At 43.4% G+C, this 24,137-nt stretch overlaps 1 protein-coding gene across 8 annotated transcripts in view; it reads left to right on the plus strand.

Annotated features, from left to right (window-relative positions):
- HERC1 (HECT and RLD domain containing E3 ubiquitin protein ligase family member 1) overlaps positions 1-24,137 on the plus strand; it is a 1,817,725-nt gene that overhangs the window by 1,286,360 nt on the left and 507,228 nt on the right. For all 8 annotated transcript variants that reach the window (XM_085643727.1, XM_085643730.1, XM_085643731.1 and 5 more), the window contains one exon: positions 5,004-5,201. In XM_085643727.1, the coding sequence (XP_085499853.1) occupies positions 5,004-5,201 (198 nt within the window). The remainder of the gene's footprint in view (positions 1-5,003; positions 5,202-24,137) is intronic.

Below are 24,137 nucleotides of genomic sequence, written 5' to 3' on the forward strand. Positions count from 1 at the left end.
TGTCAACGTTTCCGCAGATTTGTGCTTTTAAAATGTAGTATTAAAGCCATAATCAGTCCAGTTTGTTTATTTCAATTGATTTTGTCTAAGGTTTAATAAAAAGGCACTGCAGATATCAAAGCAATGTTTAAGAAAGAGATGTTCCCCTTTGAAAAAAAGTATTTTGGTTTCTTACACCTTCACAGTTTTTTTTTGTTAATTCATTTAATTCACATATTTTAATTCTCTTCTTTCATTAACCATGCAATTTTGTTATTAGCAAATTGGGGTCCAATATGGATCCCAGTTGCCCACTTGCATGTTTCTAAATCTCTACCTTGATATGTTGAGTGCCTAATTGTTTGACTGAACAGTAATGAATACATTTTATGATGGATACTCCTTCCCACAAATCCCATATGTTAACATCTTGCCAGTAAACAATGTTCTAAATGAACAGTGTTCAAAACTGCGTACATATGTTATTACTGAGGCTTAGACCATGTTATCCAACCAGCGAAGTAACAAAGCTAGACTATGAAGAAAGAAACTTACATGAGAAGGACTGTTAATAAGTGTTAGGACCTCCTGTTCTTGATCCTAATTACCGAGCATCTGTTCATATTGCATCCTACAGCTTGATTATTTATTTGTTGGCTGCTTTAAATCCTTGGCCATATCCCACCATACCTTTGCAAAACGGCTAATGTACCTACACCCTCTGTTTTTCTGTAAGCATTGATCTGAAAAAAGTATTTCATTGTTAATTTTTCTGGCAATATTTTGAACCTCACACCACTTAAGTGCTTGCATAAAACAGTTTAGGCACAACTGACGGGTGGTACAGGTATGTTCTGCACCAACTTGGTTACCTTTAAAATTGTTGAAGCTCTCTCTGCTTCCCCCACAACTGGTGATTTTAGTTGGCGATACTCATTTGATGAGCTTGAATGCACCTCACTCAAGGTTCAATTCCAGTTTACTCCAGTTTAGGCTTGCAGAAAGGCAGAACCCCCAAATGGAATCATAGAATTGTTAGTCCAAAGTCTTCTCTTTTTCTTCCTCTCAACCTCTCGTTTGCAATTGCACAGTTTTTATCTTTTCTTCAGCTTTCAACTTTAATGTGACTCAGTTGGAAAATAGATCACGGCCTCATCTCATCTTGCCTTGTGTATTTGTTAGACTACCCCAGGTCATTTATTGAAAGACTGCTGCACACTTGCTTCTCAGTGTGAGTCCCAGAAAGATACATTTTCACTCTGCCTCCCTATTCAGTTACTGCCTTCTTCTGGTAAACATATGGATGTTCAGTTTGTGAGAAGTTGAATAAGCAAGTTGCACTGCTGCTACAGATCCCTTCTCCATCCATTTGAGTAGCAGGAACGGACAGAAAAACTGAAATCAAATTGCATAAAATATTAAACATTGTGTCTTGTTGAGTGAATGGAGATCCTTTATTGCTGATGGTTAGACCATGAAAGTGGTTCAAAATATTTAATATTTAAACAATCCTACTTCCCTGAGCTGTGCAATTGCACCTTCTGAGGCTTAGTTAAAACCTGTGATTAATTGCCGAGTTTGTCTGCAAAAACTTTAACTGGTGTTGCTATTGATCAAATTCAGTGGCATTGAATGTTGAAAAGTCAAATTTACTAGTGTTCAGTTTTCTGCATATGATAGATGTACCTGTTGAACCAATTTACCACTGATCGTGCAGTCATTTATCACTATAGTTTAATTGATAATGTTAACCGAAACTTGGCTAAAGGAATCCTCTACACCAATCATTGACATACTAGTACCCCTAAATTATGACATCATCAGACTGGACAGAATTGATAAGACAGGGGGCGGTATCGCCTGCAAACACCATAACAATATCTCAGTAAACAGATCCGTATCCCCTGTATTCCCTTCTTGCGAATACATATGCTTCGACATCACCAGTAATGGCAAACCAGTATGCTCATTACACACCCTCTATCTTCCACCAGGTGACAACCTCACCTTTACCGAACACTTCATGGATATTGTCTCCTCTAATACCGGACATCAAAATACCCAAATATTCCTCGGAGACCTCAATCTCCACTGGAACGACCACAATGATGCAGTGGTCAATAGTCTCAAAAACTACCTCGCTGAGCTAGATCTCACCCAAATTTGTAACAGCCCTACACACAATAAAGGTTCAATCCTGGATATAATAATCTCTAAAAGCGACTCCATTCAGTTAGAGTCGATCCAACCCTGCGACTGGTCAGACCATCATATTATCACCTTCTTTTTCAAGGAAACAGTGAAACTTATCTCTGTTCAAGCCACAAGACCTAACGTATGGAAGAGGGATTTGAAAAACATTAACCCTAACATAATACCATCTTCCAGCTACAACCTACTTCTGCCCTCGATGGGATTTCCGAACTCCATGACCTCACCAATCACTACCTCAATTCCATGAACTCGATACTAAATGAGGTAGCCCCCTTCAACTAAAGAGAGTCTCCAGAAAAGATTCTAAGCCCTGGTACAATGGAATACTCAACGAGGATAGACGATCTCTCAGAACAATTGAACGCACATGGAGATCAGCTCCATCCGCCAATCACCTCAAGATTCTAAGGAAGAAGAGAAATGCATATTACAGAAAGATCAAGCGCACTAAAGCAGACTTTTTCAGCTACCAACTAGACCAGGCTAAAAATCGCCCCAAAAAACTTTTTGAATTAATCAAAACTCAGTCTAAGGCTGCACCTCATCGTCCACAAGATAAAGCATGTCCACAACCCAACTGTGAATAATTTGCTTCCTTCTTCACTCAGAAGACTGACAGCATCAAGAAGGACCTTCTCAATGATCTAATCTCACACTCTGGCTCACATATGAAAACCTCCCCATCCCTTCCAATTGCACCACACCAAATTCCATCAAAGTTTGACCAAAAAAATGACGCATCCTGGTCATCCTTTGCTACTTACACTGAAGAATCTATCCGCAAAATGCTTAGTGCCCTGAATCCGGCCAATCACTTCACCGATCCTCTCCCCGCAAACGCTGTTAAAGACTTAACCCCACTCCTTCTACCTCTCTGGACCAAGATCATAAATAGCTCACTACGACAAGGTTGCATCCCGGACACCCTCAAAGCCGGGCAGGTATCCCCCCATTTCTAAAGAAACCCACGGCCGACCCTACGGACTTAAACAACTACCGCCCTATATCCAACATTCCTACCTTGGCCAAACTATTAGAAAAATGTGTACACCTCCAGCTGATAAGACATATTGATCACTTTGACCTACTTAACAAATACCAATCAGGTTTCAGAGCAGGTCACAGCACTGAATCAGCCATGACACATATAATTGACGATGCTCTACAAATCCTAGATCAGAATGGAGCCTGCCTACTCATCTTGCTAGACCTCTCCTCAGCCTTTAATACGGTCAAACACGAGAACTTGAAAGTTCTTCTGAAACACAGAATGGGGTTATCGGGGTCAGTGCTAAACTGGTTTACCTCGTTCCTCCAAAACAGGTCACAACAATTCAAGGTCAACAACTCCCTGTCCAAACCCGTCCCAGTAACTTTAGGAGTCCCGCAAGGGTCCTCACTATCCCCGACACTGTTCAATCCTTTCATGGAACCACTCACCGAAATTCTCTATGCGTCTAACGTGCAATATCACATGTACGCTGATGGCACACAACTATACCTGAAGATCCATAGCCTAGAAGACATCAAATCGCTTAACAGAATGCTTGGAAAAACCCAGACATGGTTGGCAGAAAACCATCTCAAATTGAATGCCCTAAAAACCGAATTCCTCCTAATCGCTCCACCCCCCCAAGTTCCCATAATGCAAGACTGGATCAAACACCTTACTGCACTCAACGGCCGGCCAACCAACCATCGTGGACTCAGCGAAATCACTGGGAATAACACATGACAGAAACCTCAATATGCAAAAACTTTCACATAAATATATTGAGGAAGCTGAAACCTTTCCTGCCGGAAAACGACTTCAAGCAAGCAGTACAAGCTCTAGTTATTCATAGAGTGGAGTACTGAAGTGTCTCTCTCTGTGGCCTGCCCAAAGCTACAACGGCCCCTCTAAGAGCTTCAATCAATGCTGCAGCGAGACTCATCACTGGTTCTAAAAGAAGCTCCCACATCTCTCCGGACCTAAAATCCTGGAATTGGCTACCTTTTGAAGCCAGAATTCATTTGAAAATAGCGTGTATGACTCATAAAGCCATGCATCACAAGGCACCCAGCTAATTGGCACAGAAACTGACACTCTCTGGTAGGGTCAGATCCTCAAGAAGTGCGGAAAACTTGTTACTGAAACCGCAAAGATTCAACAAGAAGAAAACATGTAACCGAACCTTTTCAGGGATGGCGCCCAGAATCTGGAATGCCCTACCCCCAGAAACCAGACTTAAATTCCTCTACTGCATCTTTCAAAACGAAGTAAAATCGATTCTCATGGCTAAATTCACCTGAGCATGGATTAAAGAAATGTTGAGACCAAACGAACCCTCGCTACTGAACTTTATTATGCAAATGGACCATCCAGGCATCCTAGACAGTATATCTACCCTTTGCCTAACTCACCGGGAAAGTTTTGTGATGTACCTTATTGCTTTGCTTTTACGAGATGTTATGTATTCACGCTTTGACTTGCATTTAACCGATGTGTAAAGAACTGTACTTTGTAACCTAGACACTCACCTTGTAAAGTGCTCTGATATCCGCAAGGGTCTTTCGCGCTGTATAAAACTTTCAAAATAAAATAAATAAATAATTGGTAGTCTATGATAGGGATTAGTGATGTTTTATTTTTGCCTAAATTATGTACAGGATTGCATTCATTTATAAATGGGTTAGAACAAGGTATTTTCCATTCATTTTAAAACTTGAAGTGTGTTAGTAGTTTTAAAATATAGTAGTGTTTGAGAGAAGAAACTGTTTTACTTCAGAGTAATATAGGCCTTATTTTCTCCATCTTTCTTTTTTTAAAGGGTTGAAAGGTCTTTTAGATATTCAGCCGCACTGGGTATCTGCTTTGTCTTGGCCTGAAGAGAGCCCCATGGGAACCGGAACTAATGATTCTGAAATGCTGTTGGTTGGGCGCATTGATGGCTCACTTGGCCTTATTGAAGTTTTCGATGCTTCCACTATGCATAGGCACGAACTGGAACATTGCTATAGGAAAGATGGTGGGTATATTTCATGACTATTGTAAATATTACTAAAAATAATTATTTTTCTGGAACTGTGTTTGTGTCCAAAAACTTTATTTTCGTTGCTGCTTTCAACTTGTAAATTGTTTTAAAGTGATTTAAATAGAAAATGCACTATTTTCAAATTTATTAGGAACGTAGTTTTCAGTTGGAAAGCTGATGTCATCCATATTCGAAATAATTGTAATATCTATGTGATTATGAATCATCACCCCCCCTCTCCTCCCCCACCACAACCACCACCTCCAAAAAAGGCATTAGGGGTCGGTCTCCATTTGCACTCAGAAATAAGTAGACTGTTATCAACTCTCCCATTTTTGGATGGAGATTTCAGAATAGTTTTTTCTCATTAAGGACTTGGATTTAAATAGTCAGAATAACACATTTTGGGCTCATCATTTCAAAGCAGATAGAATAAACCATATGCCCAGTTCATACAGGTCGATATACATTTGTTTATTTACTCATTCACCCACTTCGTTGCTAGTCACAATTTCTAGGTAGAGATTAACACCTAGATGTCTATTTACATGACGCCACCCTCTTCACCCTATTAGTTTAAAAAGCACACAAACCATACAAGGTAGGGGAAAACAAAGAAAAAGAGCTAGCAGCCTCCTGCATTAACAGACTTTGTAGCACCCTCTAGGGCAGTGGTTCACAATTCTCTTAAAACTACAAACTTTTGCGACCCATCTAGCGTTAGTGGACATGAGGTGGGTGTTTTTTTTTAAATGTAACTAAAGCATCGTGCGGTAGAGCATTGTCATTTACAGAAATCAAAATGTCTTTTAAAATGGCTACTAAATTTGCACAGACGTACAGTTTTACAGATAAAACTATATTGCACACAATGTATGTGTGGAAATCGGCTTTCAATGAATGTTTGTTTGTGCACCACCAAGTAAAGTGTCTTGATTTGTTTTGATCCTATTAAAACCTTTGTTTCCACTGCACTTCAGAAATACAAAAAAGGGCTTTGTTTTTGCTTCCCTAACTGCTGAATGTGCACAATTCATGTGTGAGTATTTACGTTTTGTTATGTGTTACAAAACATTACACCCTACAGCCATTCCTTTCAAACACCTGTACTCCAGCAATATTGTCACATAATTCACTTCACTTTTCTTTCTCTAACTGCAAAGTACCAATCATCATGTTAAAAAAGTTGCAATTTGTCAGAAGACATAGCCTGACACTGGACCTCTATCATTCAAGCCGAGTAAATGTAACCAGCTTATAGAAAATGTAAAGGCATCTTTATTTATTTCTCGGAATTTGCCCCCCACCCCCACACACACCTAAAATTGCATCACGACCCACCAGAGGATCGCAACCTACAGTTTGGGAAACACTGCTCAGGGCTACCTACTGAAACTTGATTTATGCAGGATACCTTTCTCCTGTATCAAGGGTTGCAGCTAGATATTCTGTACCCTGATTAAATCAGCTTAGCACTTGGGATGTGGTTGATCATGATTTTGACCAATAACTTGTTTTTACTGCTTCCTCCTAAGTTATTCAGCACTCATGTGGGATATTGGGATTGTTCTCCTCAGTTCTCCCACCTACAGATTTAGAGTCTTGATCCATCCTCCAGGTTTAAGTTCGCCCACCAGTATGTTTCTTAATATCCACCTGATTTTCTAACAAATATTTTGTTTCGGTGGCATTTATTTCAAAACTCAACTGCTCGAGGTTTGCTCAGAGGTTAACTACTCAAAAAAATCAATCCCTGCCCTATCTGGTTTCGGCACCATTTCCCCACAAAGAAAGGAGAATTGATTTGGGTCTTTTTAAAGTGGGCTTCACCTGTCTAAAGGACATATGCTGAAATATCAAATTGTTGATAGTAGTTGGGGTAAAAGAGATGATCAGCATATAAAATGCTCCTGCAGTTAAGCAGTTGTTCAGTCTTTACATTTTAGCCCAATAATTATTCTTTGGACAATAGTGGAGTGCGTCCCAAACCGTGCATCGCAAGTCGATTTGTTTGGTGGGTTGCGAAAGCCAAAGCAATACATAAAAATGTCTTTAAATTCTGTATTTATCTTGACTCATTTGCTATGCTTTAAAGGCAGACGTCAAGTGTCCGGCTATGTCTTCTGACAAATTGCTGCTTATTTCTTTTAACATGGGTTTGGTGTTTTCCAAACTCCCCTCACTTTGCAGTCAGAGAAATAAAAATAAAATGAATTTAGTGACAATCTTGCTGTGCTACAGGCAGAGCGAAAGGAAGGACTGTAGGATGTAAATTGTTTGTTACAAACAACAAACTATAAATGCCTGTAAATGAACTGTACACACTCAGCAGTTCATTTTTTTTTATTTTACAGAGTTTTATATAGCGCAAACTTGACCCGAATCGGGTATCAGAGCGCTTTACATAGCACCAGTTGTATTACATGAGGACACACTCATTATTTGTTAGGCACGGGGAGATTAAGTGATTTGCCCAGAATCACAGCAGGGCTCGACAAATCCACTCGACCGCTCGCATTTGCGAGGTAAATTTTATGAGGTCGAGCTATTTTTAGGTCCTACTCGCCCTTTCTGTCGAGTAGGAAAACATACAAACTTTTGTCCTCCGTCTTTGAAAACGGAGCAAATGTGACAAGATAACAAGATTTAAAGGCCTTTTTATTGCTCACAAAGCAAATGAGCAATAAAAATGCCTTTAAATCTTGTTATCTTGTCACTTTTGCTCCGCTTTCAGAGACGGAGGTCAAGTAGGTCACTGTTAGGGCGAGGAGATTTTTCAAGGTACTAGTCCTGCAGGACTAGTACCATTTTTCAGATTTTTCGAGCCCTGATCACAGGATGTTCAGCGTCATTGCCGAGACTCGAACCCAGTTCCCCAGATTCGAGGTCGACCGCCCTAGCCGTTAGGCCAACTCCTCTCCCCAAGAAAAAAAGTTAAAAAAGCGTTAGAGAAATTAGGATTTTAATAGGATGAAAACAAATCATGACACTTTACTTGAAGATGCACAAATGATTTTAAAAAAAATGTATTTATGTACAAATTTAGTGCCCATTAAAATGGAAAATGTGTTGTTGGTAAATGACCACACAATGCTTTAGTTACTTAAAAAAAACGCCCACTTTATGTCCATTCTAGCAAAAAAGTTTAGTAAGCAATAGCTTATTTCTTGTTCCCAGCCTGGCAGTCTTAGCAGGATTATGATGCCTTGCACAGCTACATCATTATGATCATGGGTTACTTCCTACGTATGCTTCAAATTAGAGACTCTATCAGGCCTAAGACCTCTATTAATCATTGGCTGATTTACAATCAGTGTTTCATCCCAATAGCGTCACTAAGCAGTGCTAATAGAGGCTTGCAGTCTTGTATTTTAAGTATGAAAGGTGATGGAAGGCATCTTTACTTTTTTCTTGGTGGGCCCATCAGCATCTTTTGATAGCCTTAACCATACTATTTTCTAAGATTCCAGAGGTAGTGACAGTGTTGGGGCAATCTATCCAGAGACATTTGTTAACCATTGATCTATACTGAAGTTTTTCTAGGAAATGCCTTCTATCCGTCATAAACGAAATATGATGTACCAAACGGCTCCTCTAAAAAGTACCACTTCAACATCTTTTGCATAACCTGGGTGAATATATTTTCAGCTTTGCAAATAATAGGTAAGTGGTGTTTATGTTGATTTGTTCGCCTGATTCCAAGGAGCTTTTAGTAAAATCTACATTCCTTCCCATTCTATCCTGATGAAACAATATCAGCTAAACATGAATCCATCTAAACAAAACTGATCCTCGGGATGTTTCCAGTTAAACTGAAACAGATCAGACGTATATGTAGGGCTATCAATATTAGTGAACCCATCAGTAGACAGTAGAAAGCGGGAAATCATTTCGAGCAGAGTGGGACTCAGTGATACCCTTGGACAGGTAAGTGACTTAAACTGTAGCTGCAAGTTACTATTTGAAACCTTTACAAAGAGTTAATTGGTTTTGGCTGAATCCTGCTGCAAAACTATTGCTTGGTCGTTTACATACTCAGGGCTAGATTATTGTAATTCTCTGATGATAGTCATCAGCAAAATCAATAACCAAACACTCCAATGCATGTAGAACTGCTAGGTCAAGCACAGGAATTTTAAAAGTCGATCATATATCCTTGGTGCTAAGCACACTATACAGTAATATTTCAGATTGGCTTTAACTTGTAACTGTATGAGAGAAATCTTTATTTGTACAGGTTCCTATATCTCCAAAAGAGTCGCATTTCATAATCCTGTGTTTGCATTTAAATTGCAAACTTTAGCTTGCTGTCCTCATAATTTTGCATAGAGGTTGTGAAACGTATTGCTGTATGTGGCAAGCTTTATCAATAACCTCCAATTCTGATGGATACATCTGCCAGTGGATTCCTCACCTTGTGAATATCCCCTGCGCCAGCAACATTCGGAAACTTTTGTAGGAGTCCACGCCGATGAGGTCGAAGACGACGTCACAGAGGCACGACTCCGCTCGCGACTCCGCTGATGTCACCGGCTCCATAAGAAGACCTCGTCGGCGTGATGACGTCAGCTCCCTTTTTTCCGCGCCGTCGACGCCAATGGATTTCGGGAATCTCTATCTGTAGCTTCACTGTTACTTTGTATTTCTACTGGATTTCTCTGTCCTTTTTTTGTGAAAATCTCGACAAAGAAGTCGGGGTTCAAGCCCTGTCGCAAATGTGGAAAGCATATGTCCATCACGGATCCACATGAAGACTGCGTATGGTGCCTATCTTCGGACCATGATGTGGATGGATGCTCTTGCTGTCGCAAGATGAGCACCATGGCTCTCAAGGAGAGAGAAACAAAGCTTTTCATCGCGAGAATGAAAAAAGAGAAGAGAGGTAGGAGAAAATCCAGAATAAGATCGAGGTCGGCGTCGAAGTCGACTTCGGGGCATGCTTCAAGATCTAAGAAGCACAAAAAGAAAGGAGACATTCTTCTCGACGTCACTCGGACAAGAGTACGGCTCCGAAGTCGAAGTCACCTTCTCGACGCCGTATGAGCTTGAGGAAGTACGGACGCGGTCATTAACTCAACTGTCAGGTGTATCATTACCTGCTGCAAACGGTGATATTCTGGCCGTTAATCAATCAACTACGACTGGAAGAATTGTACAGGTTATAGGAACGATATCCATTATAGATGGGTTGCGGATGGATCTAATAATACGAATCTACCAGTGAGAACAGGAGGGACAATACTTCATATCAAACTAATACATGAAGTAACACTTGTTTCAATAAGCCTGAAAAAGTCCGGATGGACGAAACACGTGTCGGCTGTTATGTCTATGTAATGTAATTTGGAAAATACAAGAAAGAAAAATAAATAATGAAAACCGAATTACATCTTGGATCTGTTTGTGGACTTTTGAATTTATATTTACTTTGACTCTGTGAATAGATGTTTAACGAACACCTATGTCTGCCTCAACCGTTTTGTGATTTATCGACGCCGTAAGGACTCTGTGTCTCTCTCGCCTGTTCCGGATTCACCTGTTGGTCCTTCTTCTCCAGTGGCTTCACCGGTTTACTCACCGGCTCCATCTCCGGCACCGGTTCCATCTCCGACGCCAGTTCCATCTCCGGCTCCGGTTGAGGAGTTTCCAGCACCGGGTGAGCCTTCGACCCCGCAAATTCAACTGTCGGCGCCGGTTGGCCCGAGTCCGGTGATGCCTGATCAGTACCCTGCGTTCCCTGGACCAGGTCAGGACGCCACGCATTATCTAAATGCAATGTACGGGGTATTTTCAAGAGCCATGTACTCCACTGGTGCACCTTCGGGTCCGATGGGTCCAATGGCCTTCAGTTTGGGGGTGCCTCAAGCCTATCCACAGGCCCCCTTCATGCCAATATTTTCCGGTGACGCCGTCTTGGCATCTACCGGCGCCGAGGACATCGATGCCGCTCTCTTCTTCACCGGCGCCAGCTCGACCTCGTTCGACGCCGGCTGCTCCTGTGGATCCACGTTCGAAACCGGCGGCGGCGGATACGAACACGGCGCCGCCGACGCCGGTTTTAAGAATCCGTTCTAGAAGGGAGGCTCAAAGGGTGCTTGATGAGCAAAGGTACCTTTTGGAAGATGCAGAAGAAGGAGAGCTTGTGGAGTCTGATGACGTTTTTGAAGAACTAAAGGAGGCTAGTGGTTTGGATTTATCTCTTGAATGGGAAATTACTCCACCTTCTGATGCACCCTGAAACAATGTGGCACCATATCATGCAGTCATAAGGAAGGCAGCTGAGCTGTTAGATCTGCAGTTGTCTTCTACTGAATTCAAGTCGAATATCTTGACAGAGGTGCTGCATTTTCCCACTACTGTTTTGGAACCCTTGTTGCCCTTCAATGAGGCCATCATAGATCCTGTCATGGATGTGTGGCGTAAGCCTTTTTCTGCTCCCGCAGTTTCGAAGACAGTTGCCAGGAGGTATAGGGCAGCTCCGGGGGACCCTGAGTTTTTAACTTCGCACCCGTCGCCTGAGAGCCTGGTGGTTCAGGCTGCATGTTCAGGGAAATCTAAAGGTGCTTTTCCCCAGGTTCCAAGTGACAGAGAGGCCAAGAAGTTATATCAATCAGCCAAAAAGGTATTTTCATCGGCCAGCATTGCTCTTAAGTCTACGAATGCCACTTGCCTTTTGGGACGCTATATTCATGCGCTCATGGATTCTGCAAAGAAATTATCTCCAAAACTATCAGAGGAGGATAGGGTTGGTTTTAATGAGGTCCTGGCGGATGCCTAGGCGGCAGCGCGTCAGGTGATACAGAGTGGACTGGACACAGCTGACTCAGTAGCAAGAGTCATGGGGTCTTCTGTTGCCTCTAGGAGGAGTGCTTGGCTTAAGTCTTCAGAGTTTTCCCCTGATGTACAATCAACACTGTTGGACTTGCCTTTTGATGGCTCTAGGCTCTTTGGCAAAAAGGCAGATGCTGCACTTGAACGTTTTAAAGAAAGCAAGGCTACAGCTAAGTCTTTGGGCCTTCAATCCCAGTCAAGTGGATCGTTTAAAAGATATAGGGGTTTCGGAAAGGCAACCTTTCGTTTCTACAGGTAGACCCAGCAGCAACAGCAGCAACAACAGCAGAGCTCTCTGTATAAGGGATACAGAGGCAGATTCAGGGGTTGCACACGTGGCCGTCAGCTCTCCTCCTCCTCCTCCTCTTCCTCTTCCTCAGCCCCTCCCACCACCACAAAGCAGCCCTAGATCCGCCATTCTGGATCATGCTGGTCCTGTGGGGGGCCGGCTTACCCATTTTCTACAAGATTGGGAATCTGTTACTACAGATCTTTGGGTTTTAGATCTTGTAGAAAATGGGTACGCCCTTCCCTTTCGGGAATTCCCTCCAAATTACCCTCCTTGTCAAGGGGCTTGCTCAGAGAACCACCGTCTTCTCCTACAGGAGGAACTCCTGAAGTTACTACAGAAAGGCACGATAGAGGTGGTTCCAGAGCAGGAGAGGGGTCAGGGATGCTACTCCCGGTATTTCCTGATTCCGAAAAAGGACGGCAGATTGCGTCCGATATTGGACCTCAGGATCTTGAATCTTTATCTGAAGCAAGAGAAGTTCAAGATGCTCACCTTTGTGCAGGTTCTTCAGGCGCTGAATCAGGAGGACTGGATGGTGTCGATCGACTTGCAGGATGCGTATTTCCACATCCCCATCCTGAAGTCGCACAGGAAGTATCTCCGGTATACGGTAGGATCGCAACATTATCAGTTTGCGGTCCTTCCGTTTGGTCTTACTACTGCACCCCGAGTCTTCACGAAGGTGATGGCAGTGGTGGCAGCCCATCTCAGAAGGTCGGGGATTTCCGTTTTCCCCTATCTGGACGACTGGCTGATCAAAGCGGAGTCGCCGGAGAAGGTGCTACATCATCTGCAGGATACAACTCAGCTGTTGTTCAAATTAGGTTTCTCGATAAACGTGCCCAAATCTCACCTGGTGCCCTCTCAGCGCAACCTGTTCATAGGTGCGGTACTGGACACTACTGTGTGTCGAGCATTCCCTCCTCCTCAAAGGATTCTCGACATACAGGAAATGATTCCTTTATTTTGCAATGGAGCGGTTGTTCCAGTCCCGAAGGTCCTTCGCCTGCTCGGTCTGTTTGCTTCCTGCATTCTGTTGGTCAACCTTGCACGCTGGCACATGAGGGCGCTCCAGTGGTGCCTCCGCAGGCAGTGGTATCAGCACAAAGGAGATCTCAGGGAGTCTGTGAGGATCTCCAGAGAAGCTGCGGCGGATCTGTCTTGGTGGAGCGTGGAGGGCAATCTGTCCCAAGGAAAGCCCTTCCATCTACCTCCATCGGTGGCCACAGTGATAACGGATGCATCCACTTTAGGGTGGGGTGCGCATCTGGGGGATCTGGAGATCAAAGGTCTTTGGTCTCCAGAGGAAAGGTTGCTTCACATCAACCTACTGAAATTGCGGGCGATTCGTTTGGCACTCAAGGCCTTCCTCCCTTCCCGGTCAGTCGGTTCAAGTCCTGACAGACAACACTACCGCGATGTGGTATGTCAACAAGCAGGGAGGAGTGGGGTCTCTTTGTCTCTGCAGAGAGGCTCTGCGTCTCTGGTCCTGGGCTCAGGACCATCAGATTTGTCTGATGGCAAATCATCTGGCCGGGGTGCTGAACGTACGTGCGGACAGTCTCAGTCGGCAGTTCTCCGCTGACCACGAGTGGAGGCTCCATCCGAAGGTGGTGCATTACGTCTTTCGGATGTGGGGAACTCCTCGGGTGGACCTGTTTGCCACTCACAAAAACGCTCACTGCCTGTCATTCTGCAGTCTCCAGTATCCGATGCAGGGAGCGTTGGGGGACGCGTTTCAGTTGAGTTGGAGCTCACAACTCCTTTACGCGTTTCCTCCCATATCCTTGATTCCTCGGGTTCTGAGGAAGATTCGCCAAGACCGGGCCCAAGTCATATTGATCGCCCCGGATTGGCCTAGAAGGGTGAGGTATACAGATCTTCTCCACCTCTCCTCGTGCCCTCCGCTCCGTCTCCCTCTGAGGGCAGACCTCCTCTCGCAATCGGAGGGGCAGGTTCTACACCCCCACCTCCAGAGCTTACACCTTCATGCCTGGAGATTGAACGGGGCAACCTGAATTCTTTTTCTTTCCCGACTGATGTGGTAGATGTCATTTTGTCTGCCAGACGTCATTCCACCAAATCTATCTATTCCTATAGGTGGTCTAAATTTGTTCTCTGGTGTTGAGAGAAGTCAGTTGATCCTTTGAGGGCTCGTTTATCTGACAATCTGCAGTTTGCCCTTTCTCTTGCTCAGCAAGGATTTGCTGTGGCTACTGTTAAGGGATACTTATCGGCTTTGTCGGCTTTCCTTTGCTTGCCAGATCAGCCGTCATTGTTCAAATCACCTGTTGTTCTACGATTTCTCAAGGGACTAACACACAGGTTTCCTCCTACTCCTTTTATTGTGCCTCAATGGGACTTAAACCTTGTTTTGACTTATCTTATGGGTTCTCCCTTCGAGCCCTTACACAAGTGTCCTTTGAGACTGTTGTCTTTTAAGACGTTTTTTCTCATTGCAATCACCTCGGCAAGGAGGGTAAGTGAGCTTCAAGCTCTAAGTTCAAAACCCCCGTTTTTGACCATTCATGCTGAAAGAATGGTACTCAGGACCAGGGCTGCATTTCTGCCTAAGGTGGTAACTCCCTTCCATCTGGGGCAGTCCATTACCCTTCCTACCTTCTATCCTCCCACTCACCCTTCGAAGGAGGAGGAGTGACTTCACCGCTTGGACCCTAAGAGGGCGGTGAGCTTCTACCTTGACAGGACAAAAGACTTTCGAGTTGATGACCAGCTCTTCGTGGGCTTTGTTGGCTGCAGGAAAGGCAGAGCGGTGCACAAGCGCACACTTTCCAGATGGATTGTCTTGTGCATCACGATATGCTACTCTTTGGCTGGTAAGGAACCCCCAGAGGGTTTAAGGGCCCATTCCACTAGAGCTAAGTCTTCCACTTCTGCTTTGTCTAGAGGTGTTCCTGTGGAGGACATTTGTAGGGCGGCAACTTGGGCCTCCCTCCACACTTTTGCAAAACAATATTGTTTAGACTCCGAGGTGAGGAGGGACGGACATTTTGCTCGTTCCGTCCTTCAGGACTTTCTGGTATAGTGGGACTGCTGTGGGAATCTATTCACAAGGTGAGGAATCCACTGGCAGATGTATCCATCAGAAGAACAAGTTACTTACCTTCGGTAACGCTTTTTCTGGTGGATACAGTATCTGCCTGTGGATTCCTCACTGACCCACCCGCCTCCCCGTTGTCCACCCTTGTATACCTTCAGTATATGATGGTGTTTCAAAATGTATTTGTTACTATCAAAGGCAGTGTGTTATTTCTTTTGCCTTTCTATTTATTCTCCACACTGTGTGTGTTGCTTGTATATTATGTACTGTGTATACTGTGTATATATTGCTGTCAGTCCGTCCGTGTGCCTCGAAGGCACGGAAAAAAGGGCGGAACTGATGTCATCACGCCGACGAGGTCTTCTTATGGAGCCGGTGACGTCAGCGGAGTCGCGAGCGGAGTCGTGCCTCTGTGACGTCGTCTTCGACCTCATTGGCGTGGACTGCTACAAAAGTTTCCGAATGTTGCTGGCGCAGGGGATATTCACATGGTGAGGAATCCACAGGCAGATACTGTATCCACCAGAAATAGCGTTACCGCAGGTAAGTAACTTGTTCTTTAGGAGGCCTGATGAGAAACTTTTATTCTAATGGATACTTGTCCCTGCAAATTCCTTATTTGAATATGAATCGTTTCTCTTGCACCAGATTGCATTTGTTTTCCCAATCACAAGGCTTCAATTAGAAGCTTTCCTATTAGTGCATTGTCATTGGTGCTAGGACTGTACGATTCCGTTCCAAGATCTGCGAGTCTCCACCTGAGGTAATATCGCTTGTCCATGTAAGACTCCTCAGGCATCATTGACATTGGTTCCCTTTTTGCTTTCAGTGCCTCTGCGGGATACCACGTGAAGCGTTTTACCATGTGTGTATCCAAGCTTGTTAAGGATACATCTGTTTTTCCATGAAAATGATGTGCTCACTGCAGTCTTTGGGCTTCAGTCGTAGGATTGGATGTTGCAAACAAATTTGCGCTAGAGAATGGTTGCGGTAATGGTTTAAGGTGCATGACACAAAGTCATGCATTATGCCTCAAGGTGATGCGAGAGAGAGAAGCTTTTTTTTCTGTAACCTTTCAAAAGCAAAAAGTTGAGAACCCTGTTCAAATACAGAAGTCTTTCCAGAATTTGTTCTCATGAGTAACTAAGAACACTCAGATCCCCAAGATATTCGTATTAGTATCCAACCTCACCATGAGGGAAGGGGAAGAGCATAGAGAAAGGCTTAGGGACCATTTTCTTCCTCTTAACCTATAACAAAACAGGAAATTTTCCTTTCTGTAAGGTTTCAGAAACAAAATGTTTAACTCATTGTTGTGGCTTGTTTCTCAGCACATAAACCTACTACTTATAGAGCCACTACAGTATGAGCTGTACCATCAGCTTTAGTCGGACCCAGTGAGCTCCATTGTTAAGCTACCCTCAACACTCGCAGGTGGAAAAAACTTCCAACATCGACCTGAAATAACATCACCAGTGTGAAAGACAGCACCTAAGACTTTGGTACCAGCATCAGTTTCTGAGCCATCAATGTTGTCAAAGACCCCAGTCATTGATCGTTAAAACTGCAAAAAAATAGAACAGCTGAATTTGTTCAGGAGCAAGACATTGCTGCTCTTATCAAATTAACTGATCTACCAATTCTTTTGAGGTTCCCAGAACTCTTTAGATATAATTCAGGTGCCCTGAAGTTCTTTGAGTTAGGGACAGAAATGATAGCAGTGATGCTTATAATCATTTGACTCAAATGCACTTTCATTAGGTTTATCTTTTAACCTTCAAAATACCAGTATGTTGTACACTCTAGAGGCAGATTTCTCAGTTTCTGAAAAGTCCTGGCTCTGCTCAACATTTATTGGCTATTGCAAAGAAAGCAGTAGAAATAATCGATTTGCCTTTTAGAAGAAAAATACCAAATTCAATCTCTTTACAATGATTTATATGTACAAAACATATTCAGAATATAAGACCACCTAGGTTGCAAGAACTTAATTGCCCTGTTTTAGTGGCAAGATGTACTTGGTGTTCAGACCTGGCACAGCTTCGTTACAACCCTTTCTGGCTGCTCCCACAGATACGGAACCTTCACTCACAGCAAAATGCCTGAATTTGTACCCCAATCTGCTGATGCTCATTCTTCATGCTGGATATTAGAGAGGCTAGCTATATCTAGTTGTGCATGATCTACAGAGGCTACAGATATGTTTTCGAAAATAGAAAGCTCTCTATAATACAAAGTATACGAGTAAGTGATCTGTAGTTACAGTTTGTTGTTGTAGCAGAAATATTGACCTACTTCTAGTCAAAATATTAGATCTCTTCTATCTAGTTTGCAGTTGTACCTTTGGAAAAATTACTGAAAATAGACACAGTGAAAATTTATTTGCTGCACTTTTGTCCTGCAAATTATCCCCTGATTTAGACTTCTTATTCATTTTGCTGCTAGCAACCCGATTGTTAAAATGTAGTCATTGCAAGTTCCCAGCTCCAGCTTTTTGTGTACTTCTACGGGACTATCATTTAAACTCATTCATTCTTTTCTCCACAGATTCCTAGGTGATAGTTCTTTTGATGTCAATCACTTAGGAGGAGTAGACATCTGCAGGTTTTTCTCTGTATGCTACCTTATTGATAATCTCCATAGAAAATGTGACATTGTGCCCATCCTTTCTTCATGCTAAAGGTAGCATCTGAATTTCACTGATCTAAACTGATTTCTTTACAGTAATTATTTTCTCCGCTACCAAATTGTGGAGAGATAACAGATTACATTTGAGAAGGCGTGTCAGTCCTTAGGATTCTAGCCTGATTAGTTATTTTTGTGTGGTTTGAGGGCCATAAAATAGATAATGCTGTATGAAAGTAAACCACATTCCTCAGCAGTTCTGCTCTGTTTACTATTGTTACAAGTTGGTAGGTAATACCCTCCAGGTGCATTTGTGCACATTTATTTAGGTAACAGCCGCTATTGTGAACGCCGTAGAGGAGTTACCATTCAGACGATTTGTCAAACAGCTACCTAGGGCTCTCTGTACTCCTCTTGAAAATGCCTCTAAAGCGGAATCTCAGTTTTGAACAGCTGTACTTAAAGCTTTACTTTTCAAAGTGTACCACACTGCGCCCATCAGCCTACTTAGTTTCACAGTGTGCTATGGGAGTGTACTGGTAGGGAACCAAGTGGCTTGCATATCCTTTAGAAGTCCAACTTACCTTCAGGTATGTCCTTTTGGTTACATATGTTGTTTCCCACAGATAGTTTATCCACCTACCCCCTTAAAGCATTCATTATTTTTGTTATTTTTCTTGTTGAGTTTTTGAGTCCTTAGCCTTTGTTTGGTGCAGATAAAATTGGTAGAGCTGATGCCGCTGACACCTGTAGCAATTTTTATACTACTGTATTACTAGTGAGCCTTGCCGATCTACTCTCAAACAAGTAGAGGGAAAAGGGGGGCTTAACAATAATAAACTATCTTATTATTATTGCAGGTCCAGCATACATGCCCATCAATCAGTGAAAACAAAGAGGTATGCAGTTCCTAAAGTTAACGCAATGTGTGTTAGAATCACTAAAGGTACCAGGGTGATACTGTGAAATTGATTAAATGGGCAGGAGTGGAGGTTACTCCTTCTGGAAAAGAAGACCCTCACACACCCAACAAGCGGGTGTCTTGCTTTATCACCGGGTCTTTGCTCCTTATCGGGCCGGCGGTGCAATGCCCGATCAGGCACACAATGGGGCCTTCCTATCGGAGATCTTTATTTCCAACGCCGATGAGTGAGGTGTGTGGGGGGGGAAGTTAGTTATAATAATTGGTGTAGGTGCATGTGAGGTGGAAGATAAGTGTACTAAAACAGGGGTAGGTGATCCACTTCAAACAATTTTAATAAAGCATGGTCACCATCCTGATTTAAAATCAAAATAATCCGCACATCTCTCACCTTTAGGTGTGTGAGTAAACGTGCTAAAGGATCAAAGGGTCGACATGTTTCTTGCCTTGTATTATATTAAATGGCAATTCTTCAGGACCAATAAACAAAAATATACGGCTACCTGCACCTTTTTGGTGGTGGCCACAACCTCTAAGAGGTATCAATGGTGGACACACGTACAGCACCCTAAAAATGTGTGGTACCGTGAGTAAAGAGAACACACAACCTGCGGAAGAAAAAGAAAGTTACAAATAAAAGCATTATCATAAAAACCAATCCGAGGCATCAGGTTAACTTAAGACAATAGGTGATGTCAAAATTGAAACCGTGACATGCGTCGATTGTGAGCAATTGTTTGTAGGACTTACTCATGGCTAACAGCAGTAAATTAATTATAGACCAACTCAAAGACCAACCCAAGAAAGGCTGCGTCAAATTATCACAAGTAGTATCGCATGAACTCACCCTCATAGGCTGTGTAGAATATGAGGCCAGGGTAGGAGAGCACTAAATTTTAGTGTCCTAGAATGAGGAGGGTAGATAAACAACAGACAAATGAGAAAAAATAAAGAACAACCATTGTAAGTTATTGAAACCTATGTAGCATTAGGCCTCATGATATATTTGGGCACAGAGGAAAACAATCTGTAACTGAGCCCCACGAGGGCAAAAAGTAACTCGAGTGGTAGAAAACGCAATATCACAGGGAGTTAGTATGCATATGTCTGTGACGATACAGTAAATGACGCATTGCCAGCATAAAACCAGTCATACTGGACGTCAGCACATTCATATGGCAGAGAAAAATATATGCGATCAGGTCTTGCCGCAGATAATTGAGGCATTAAGGTAACATACAGACCTAACGCATACGAATCACGTGTACGAGCAGCCTCTGTTGGTCAGAGCTCCGTAGATTATAGATCGGTTATGCGGGTACATCCTGATGGTAGGAGAGATATAAAAAGCTCAATACTCACGATTCCGTATTAGAGGAACTACCGTGTACCTAGAACCTCGCCAGCCACTGCAGTCTGGTGTTTGTCCGCCGACTCGCTCCTGGTAATGAGAGCAGGTCGGCGTGCAGCGCGAGTGCGTGGGAGGCGGGGACATCCGGTGGAAGGAGGCTTGTCCCCGCAGCAACAAGTAGGCCGCTAACCTCAATGGATGTGAGTCGGGAGGGACGCGTGCGTGGTAGTTATGGTAACTCGTGCGCGGGGAGATCAACCCTGTCGCTCGAGTGATGGTAAAAGTACCGGCAATCTGTTAGTATTAAGGCAACCGGCTCAGCAGAGGGCTCCCATGGTAAAATGAATATAATCAGTATTTCCATGAACTGACAATCAATGTGAGGCGCACTAGAACAAATTCAGCGACTCTGCTTATTAATGTGGGGTGCAAGTTTACTTAATACAGCTAGAATTATAGGAGGCAGTAAACTTAATCAAGTAAGCATGCTCCACGGAATATCCTCGTTGAGGCCAGTTGCGTCAGCAGCCAATCTTAGGACCCAACGTTGTTCGAGTCTAAAGAGGGCTTTTTTCGAAATGTGGGGGTGGGATTCTAAGACCACCCATTGGAATGAGGTGGGAGCATGTCGTTCCAGGTGATAATGGGTCGTCATTTTGGTGTTTGTTTTGGCGCATCTGAAGCTACTTTTATGTTCCAGCATGCGTGTCTTGACTGCACGAGTGGTCATGCCTATATATGGTAAACCACATGGACATGTCATCATATAGATGCAGTTAGATGAGTTGCAATTGGTGTGTTTGCAGATACTCCAAGTCAAGCCATTAGGAAATACCAATTCTTTACTGATGCGTGTCTGGGGACACATAGAACACGCCCCACAGGGGTAATGACCCTTAACTGGAGGCAAGTCCCACAACATTCTTTGAGACCTAATGGTTGAATTCTTAGGTCTGGTATGTATTAGTAAATCCTTCAGATTACTAGTGCGTTTGAATGCGAACCTGGGAATTTCTAAATCCAAGTCTCCAGTATTAAGAATCCCCCAGTGTTTTTTGATGATGGCCTTGATCCTATTGGAATCAGGGGTAAAAGTGGTGACACATGTTATGGATCGATCAGGTTCCTTGATGTTAATATCTAACAGACTCTCTCTGTTATTGTTTCTTGCTCGTTTGCGAGCTCGTGACACTACTTGTGTGGGATAGTCTCGCTTGATCAGATCATTCATAAGAGTCGCGGACTCTTTCTGGTAGTCTGCCACAGAACTGCAATTCCTTCTGATACGCAAAAATTGTCCATAGGGCAAATTTTCCCTCAACGACTTTGGATGATAACTACTGAATAAGAGGAGGCTATTCCTATCTGTAGGTTTACGGTACAGACTCGTAGAGATCTTGTCTCCTTCAAGTCGGATAAGTAAATCCAGGAAGGGAACTTCTGTGTCAGAGATAGTATGGGTAAATCTCAAATAGGGATTTAAGGTGTTGATCCAAGTACAAAATTCTGTACATTTCGTGTAGTCTCCTCTCCACAGGATCAGGATGTCGTCAATAAATCTTTTCCAGAGCAGTACATTCGCCGAGTAGGGGTTGGTGGAATGGTGGATTGCCCTAGTTTCGAAAGCTGACATGTACATACATGCTAGGCATGACCACTCGTGCAGTCAAGACACGCATGCTGGAACATAAAAGTAGCTTCAGATGCGCCAAAACGAACGCCAAAATGACAACCCATTATCACCTGGAACGACATGCTCCCACCTCATTCCAATGGGTGGTCTTAGAATCCCACCCCCACATGTCGAAAAAGCCCTCTTTAGACTCGAACAACGTTGGGTCCTAAGATTGGCTGCTGAAGCAACTGGCCTCAACGAGGATATTCCGTGGAGCATGCTTACTTGATTAAGTTTACTGCCTCCTATAATTCTAGCTGTATTAAGTAAACTTGCACCCCACATTAATAAGCAGAGTCGCTGAATTTGTTCTAGTGCGCCTCACATTGATTGTCAGTTCATGGAAATACTGATTATATTCATTTTACCATGGGAGCCCTCTGCTGAGCCGGTTGCCTTAATACTAACAGATTGCCGGTACTTTTACCATCACTCGAGCGACAGGGTTGATCTCCCCGCGCACGAATTACCATAACTACCACGCACGCATCCCTCCCGGCTCACATCCATTGAGGTTAGCGGCCTAGTTGTTGCTGCGGGGACACGCCTCCCTCCACCGGATGTCCCCGCCTCCCACGCACTCGCGCTGCACGCCGACCTGCTCTCATTACCAGGAGTGAGTCGGGCGGACAAACACCAGACTGCAGTGGCTGGCGAGGTTCTAGGTACACGGTAGTTCCTCTAATACGGAATCGTGAGTATTGAGCTTTTTATGTCTCTCCTACCATCAGGATGTACCCGCATAACCGATCTATAATCTACGGAGCTCTGACCAACAGAGGCTGCTCTTACACGTGATTCGTATGCGTTAGGTCTGTATGTTACCTTAATGCCTCAATTATCTGCGGCAAGACCTGATCGCATATATTTTTCTCTGCCATATGAATGTGCTGACGTCCAGTATGACTGGTTTTATGCTGGCAATGCGTCATTTACTGTATCGTCACAGACATATGCATACTAACTCCCTGTGATATTGCGTTTTCTACCACTCGAGTTACTTTTTGCCCTCGTGGGGCTCAGTTACAGATTGTTTTCCTCTGTGCCCAAATATATCATGAGGCCTAATGCTACATACGTTTCAATAACTTACAATGGTTGTTCTTTATTTTTTCTCATTTGTCTGTTGTTTATCTAGCCTCCTCATTCTAGGACACTAAAATTTAGTGCTCTCCTACCCTGGCCTCATATTCTATACAGCCTATGAGGGTGAGTTCATGCGATACTACTCGTGATAATTTGACGCAGCCTTTCTTGGGTTGGTCTTTGAGTTGGTCTATAATTAATTTACTGCTGTTAGCAATGAGTAAGTCCTACAAACAATTGCTCACAATCGACGCATGTCACGGTTTCAATTTTGACATCACCTATTGTCTTAAGTTAACCTGATGCCTCGGATTGGTTTTTATGATAATGCTTTTATTTGTAACTTTCTTTTTCTTCCGCAGGTTGTGTGTTCTCTTTACTCACGATACCACACATTTTTAGGGTGCTGTACGTGTGTCCACCATTGATACCTCTTAGAGGTTGTGGCCACCACCAAAAAGGTGCAGGTAGCCGTATATTTTTGTTTATTGGTCCTGAAGAATTGCCATTTAATATAATACAAGGCAAGAAACATGTCGACCCTTTGATCCTTTAGCACGTTTACTCACACACCTAAAGGTGAGAGATGTGCGGATTATTTTGATTTTAATCAGGATGGTGACCATGCTTTATTAAAATTGTTTGAAGTGGATCACCTACCCCTGTTTTAGTACACTTATCTTCCACCTCACATGCACCTACACCAATTATTATAACTAACTTTCCCCCCCCCACACACCTCACTCATCAGCGTTGGAAATAAAGATCTCTGATAGGAAGGCCCCATCGGATGCCTGATCGGGCATTGCACCGCCGGCCCGATAAGGAGCAAAGACCCGGTGATGAAGCAAGACACCCGCTTGTTGGGTGTGTGAGGGACTTCTTTTCCAGAAGGAGTAACCTCCACTCCTGCCCATTTCATCAATTTCACAGTATCACCCTGGTACCTTTAGTGATTCTAACACACATTGCGTTAACTTTAGGAACTGCATACCTCTTTGTTTTCACCTTGCCGATCTACAACAAGATGAGTTTAGCGCTACCTGGTGCCAGCTGAGTTATGAAGCACATAATTTCTTCACTCTGG

This window comes from Triturus cristatus, chromosome 3_1, assembly GCF_964204655.1.
Source record: "Triturus cristatus chromosome 3_1, aTriCri1.1, whole genome shotgun sequence".
NCBI classification, from domain to species: Eukaryota; Metazoa; Chordata; class Amphibia; order Caudata; family Salamandridae; genus Triturus; species Triturus cristatus.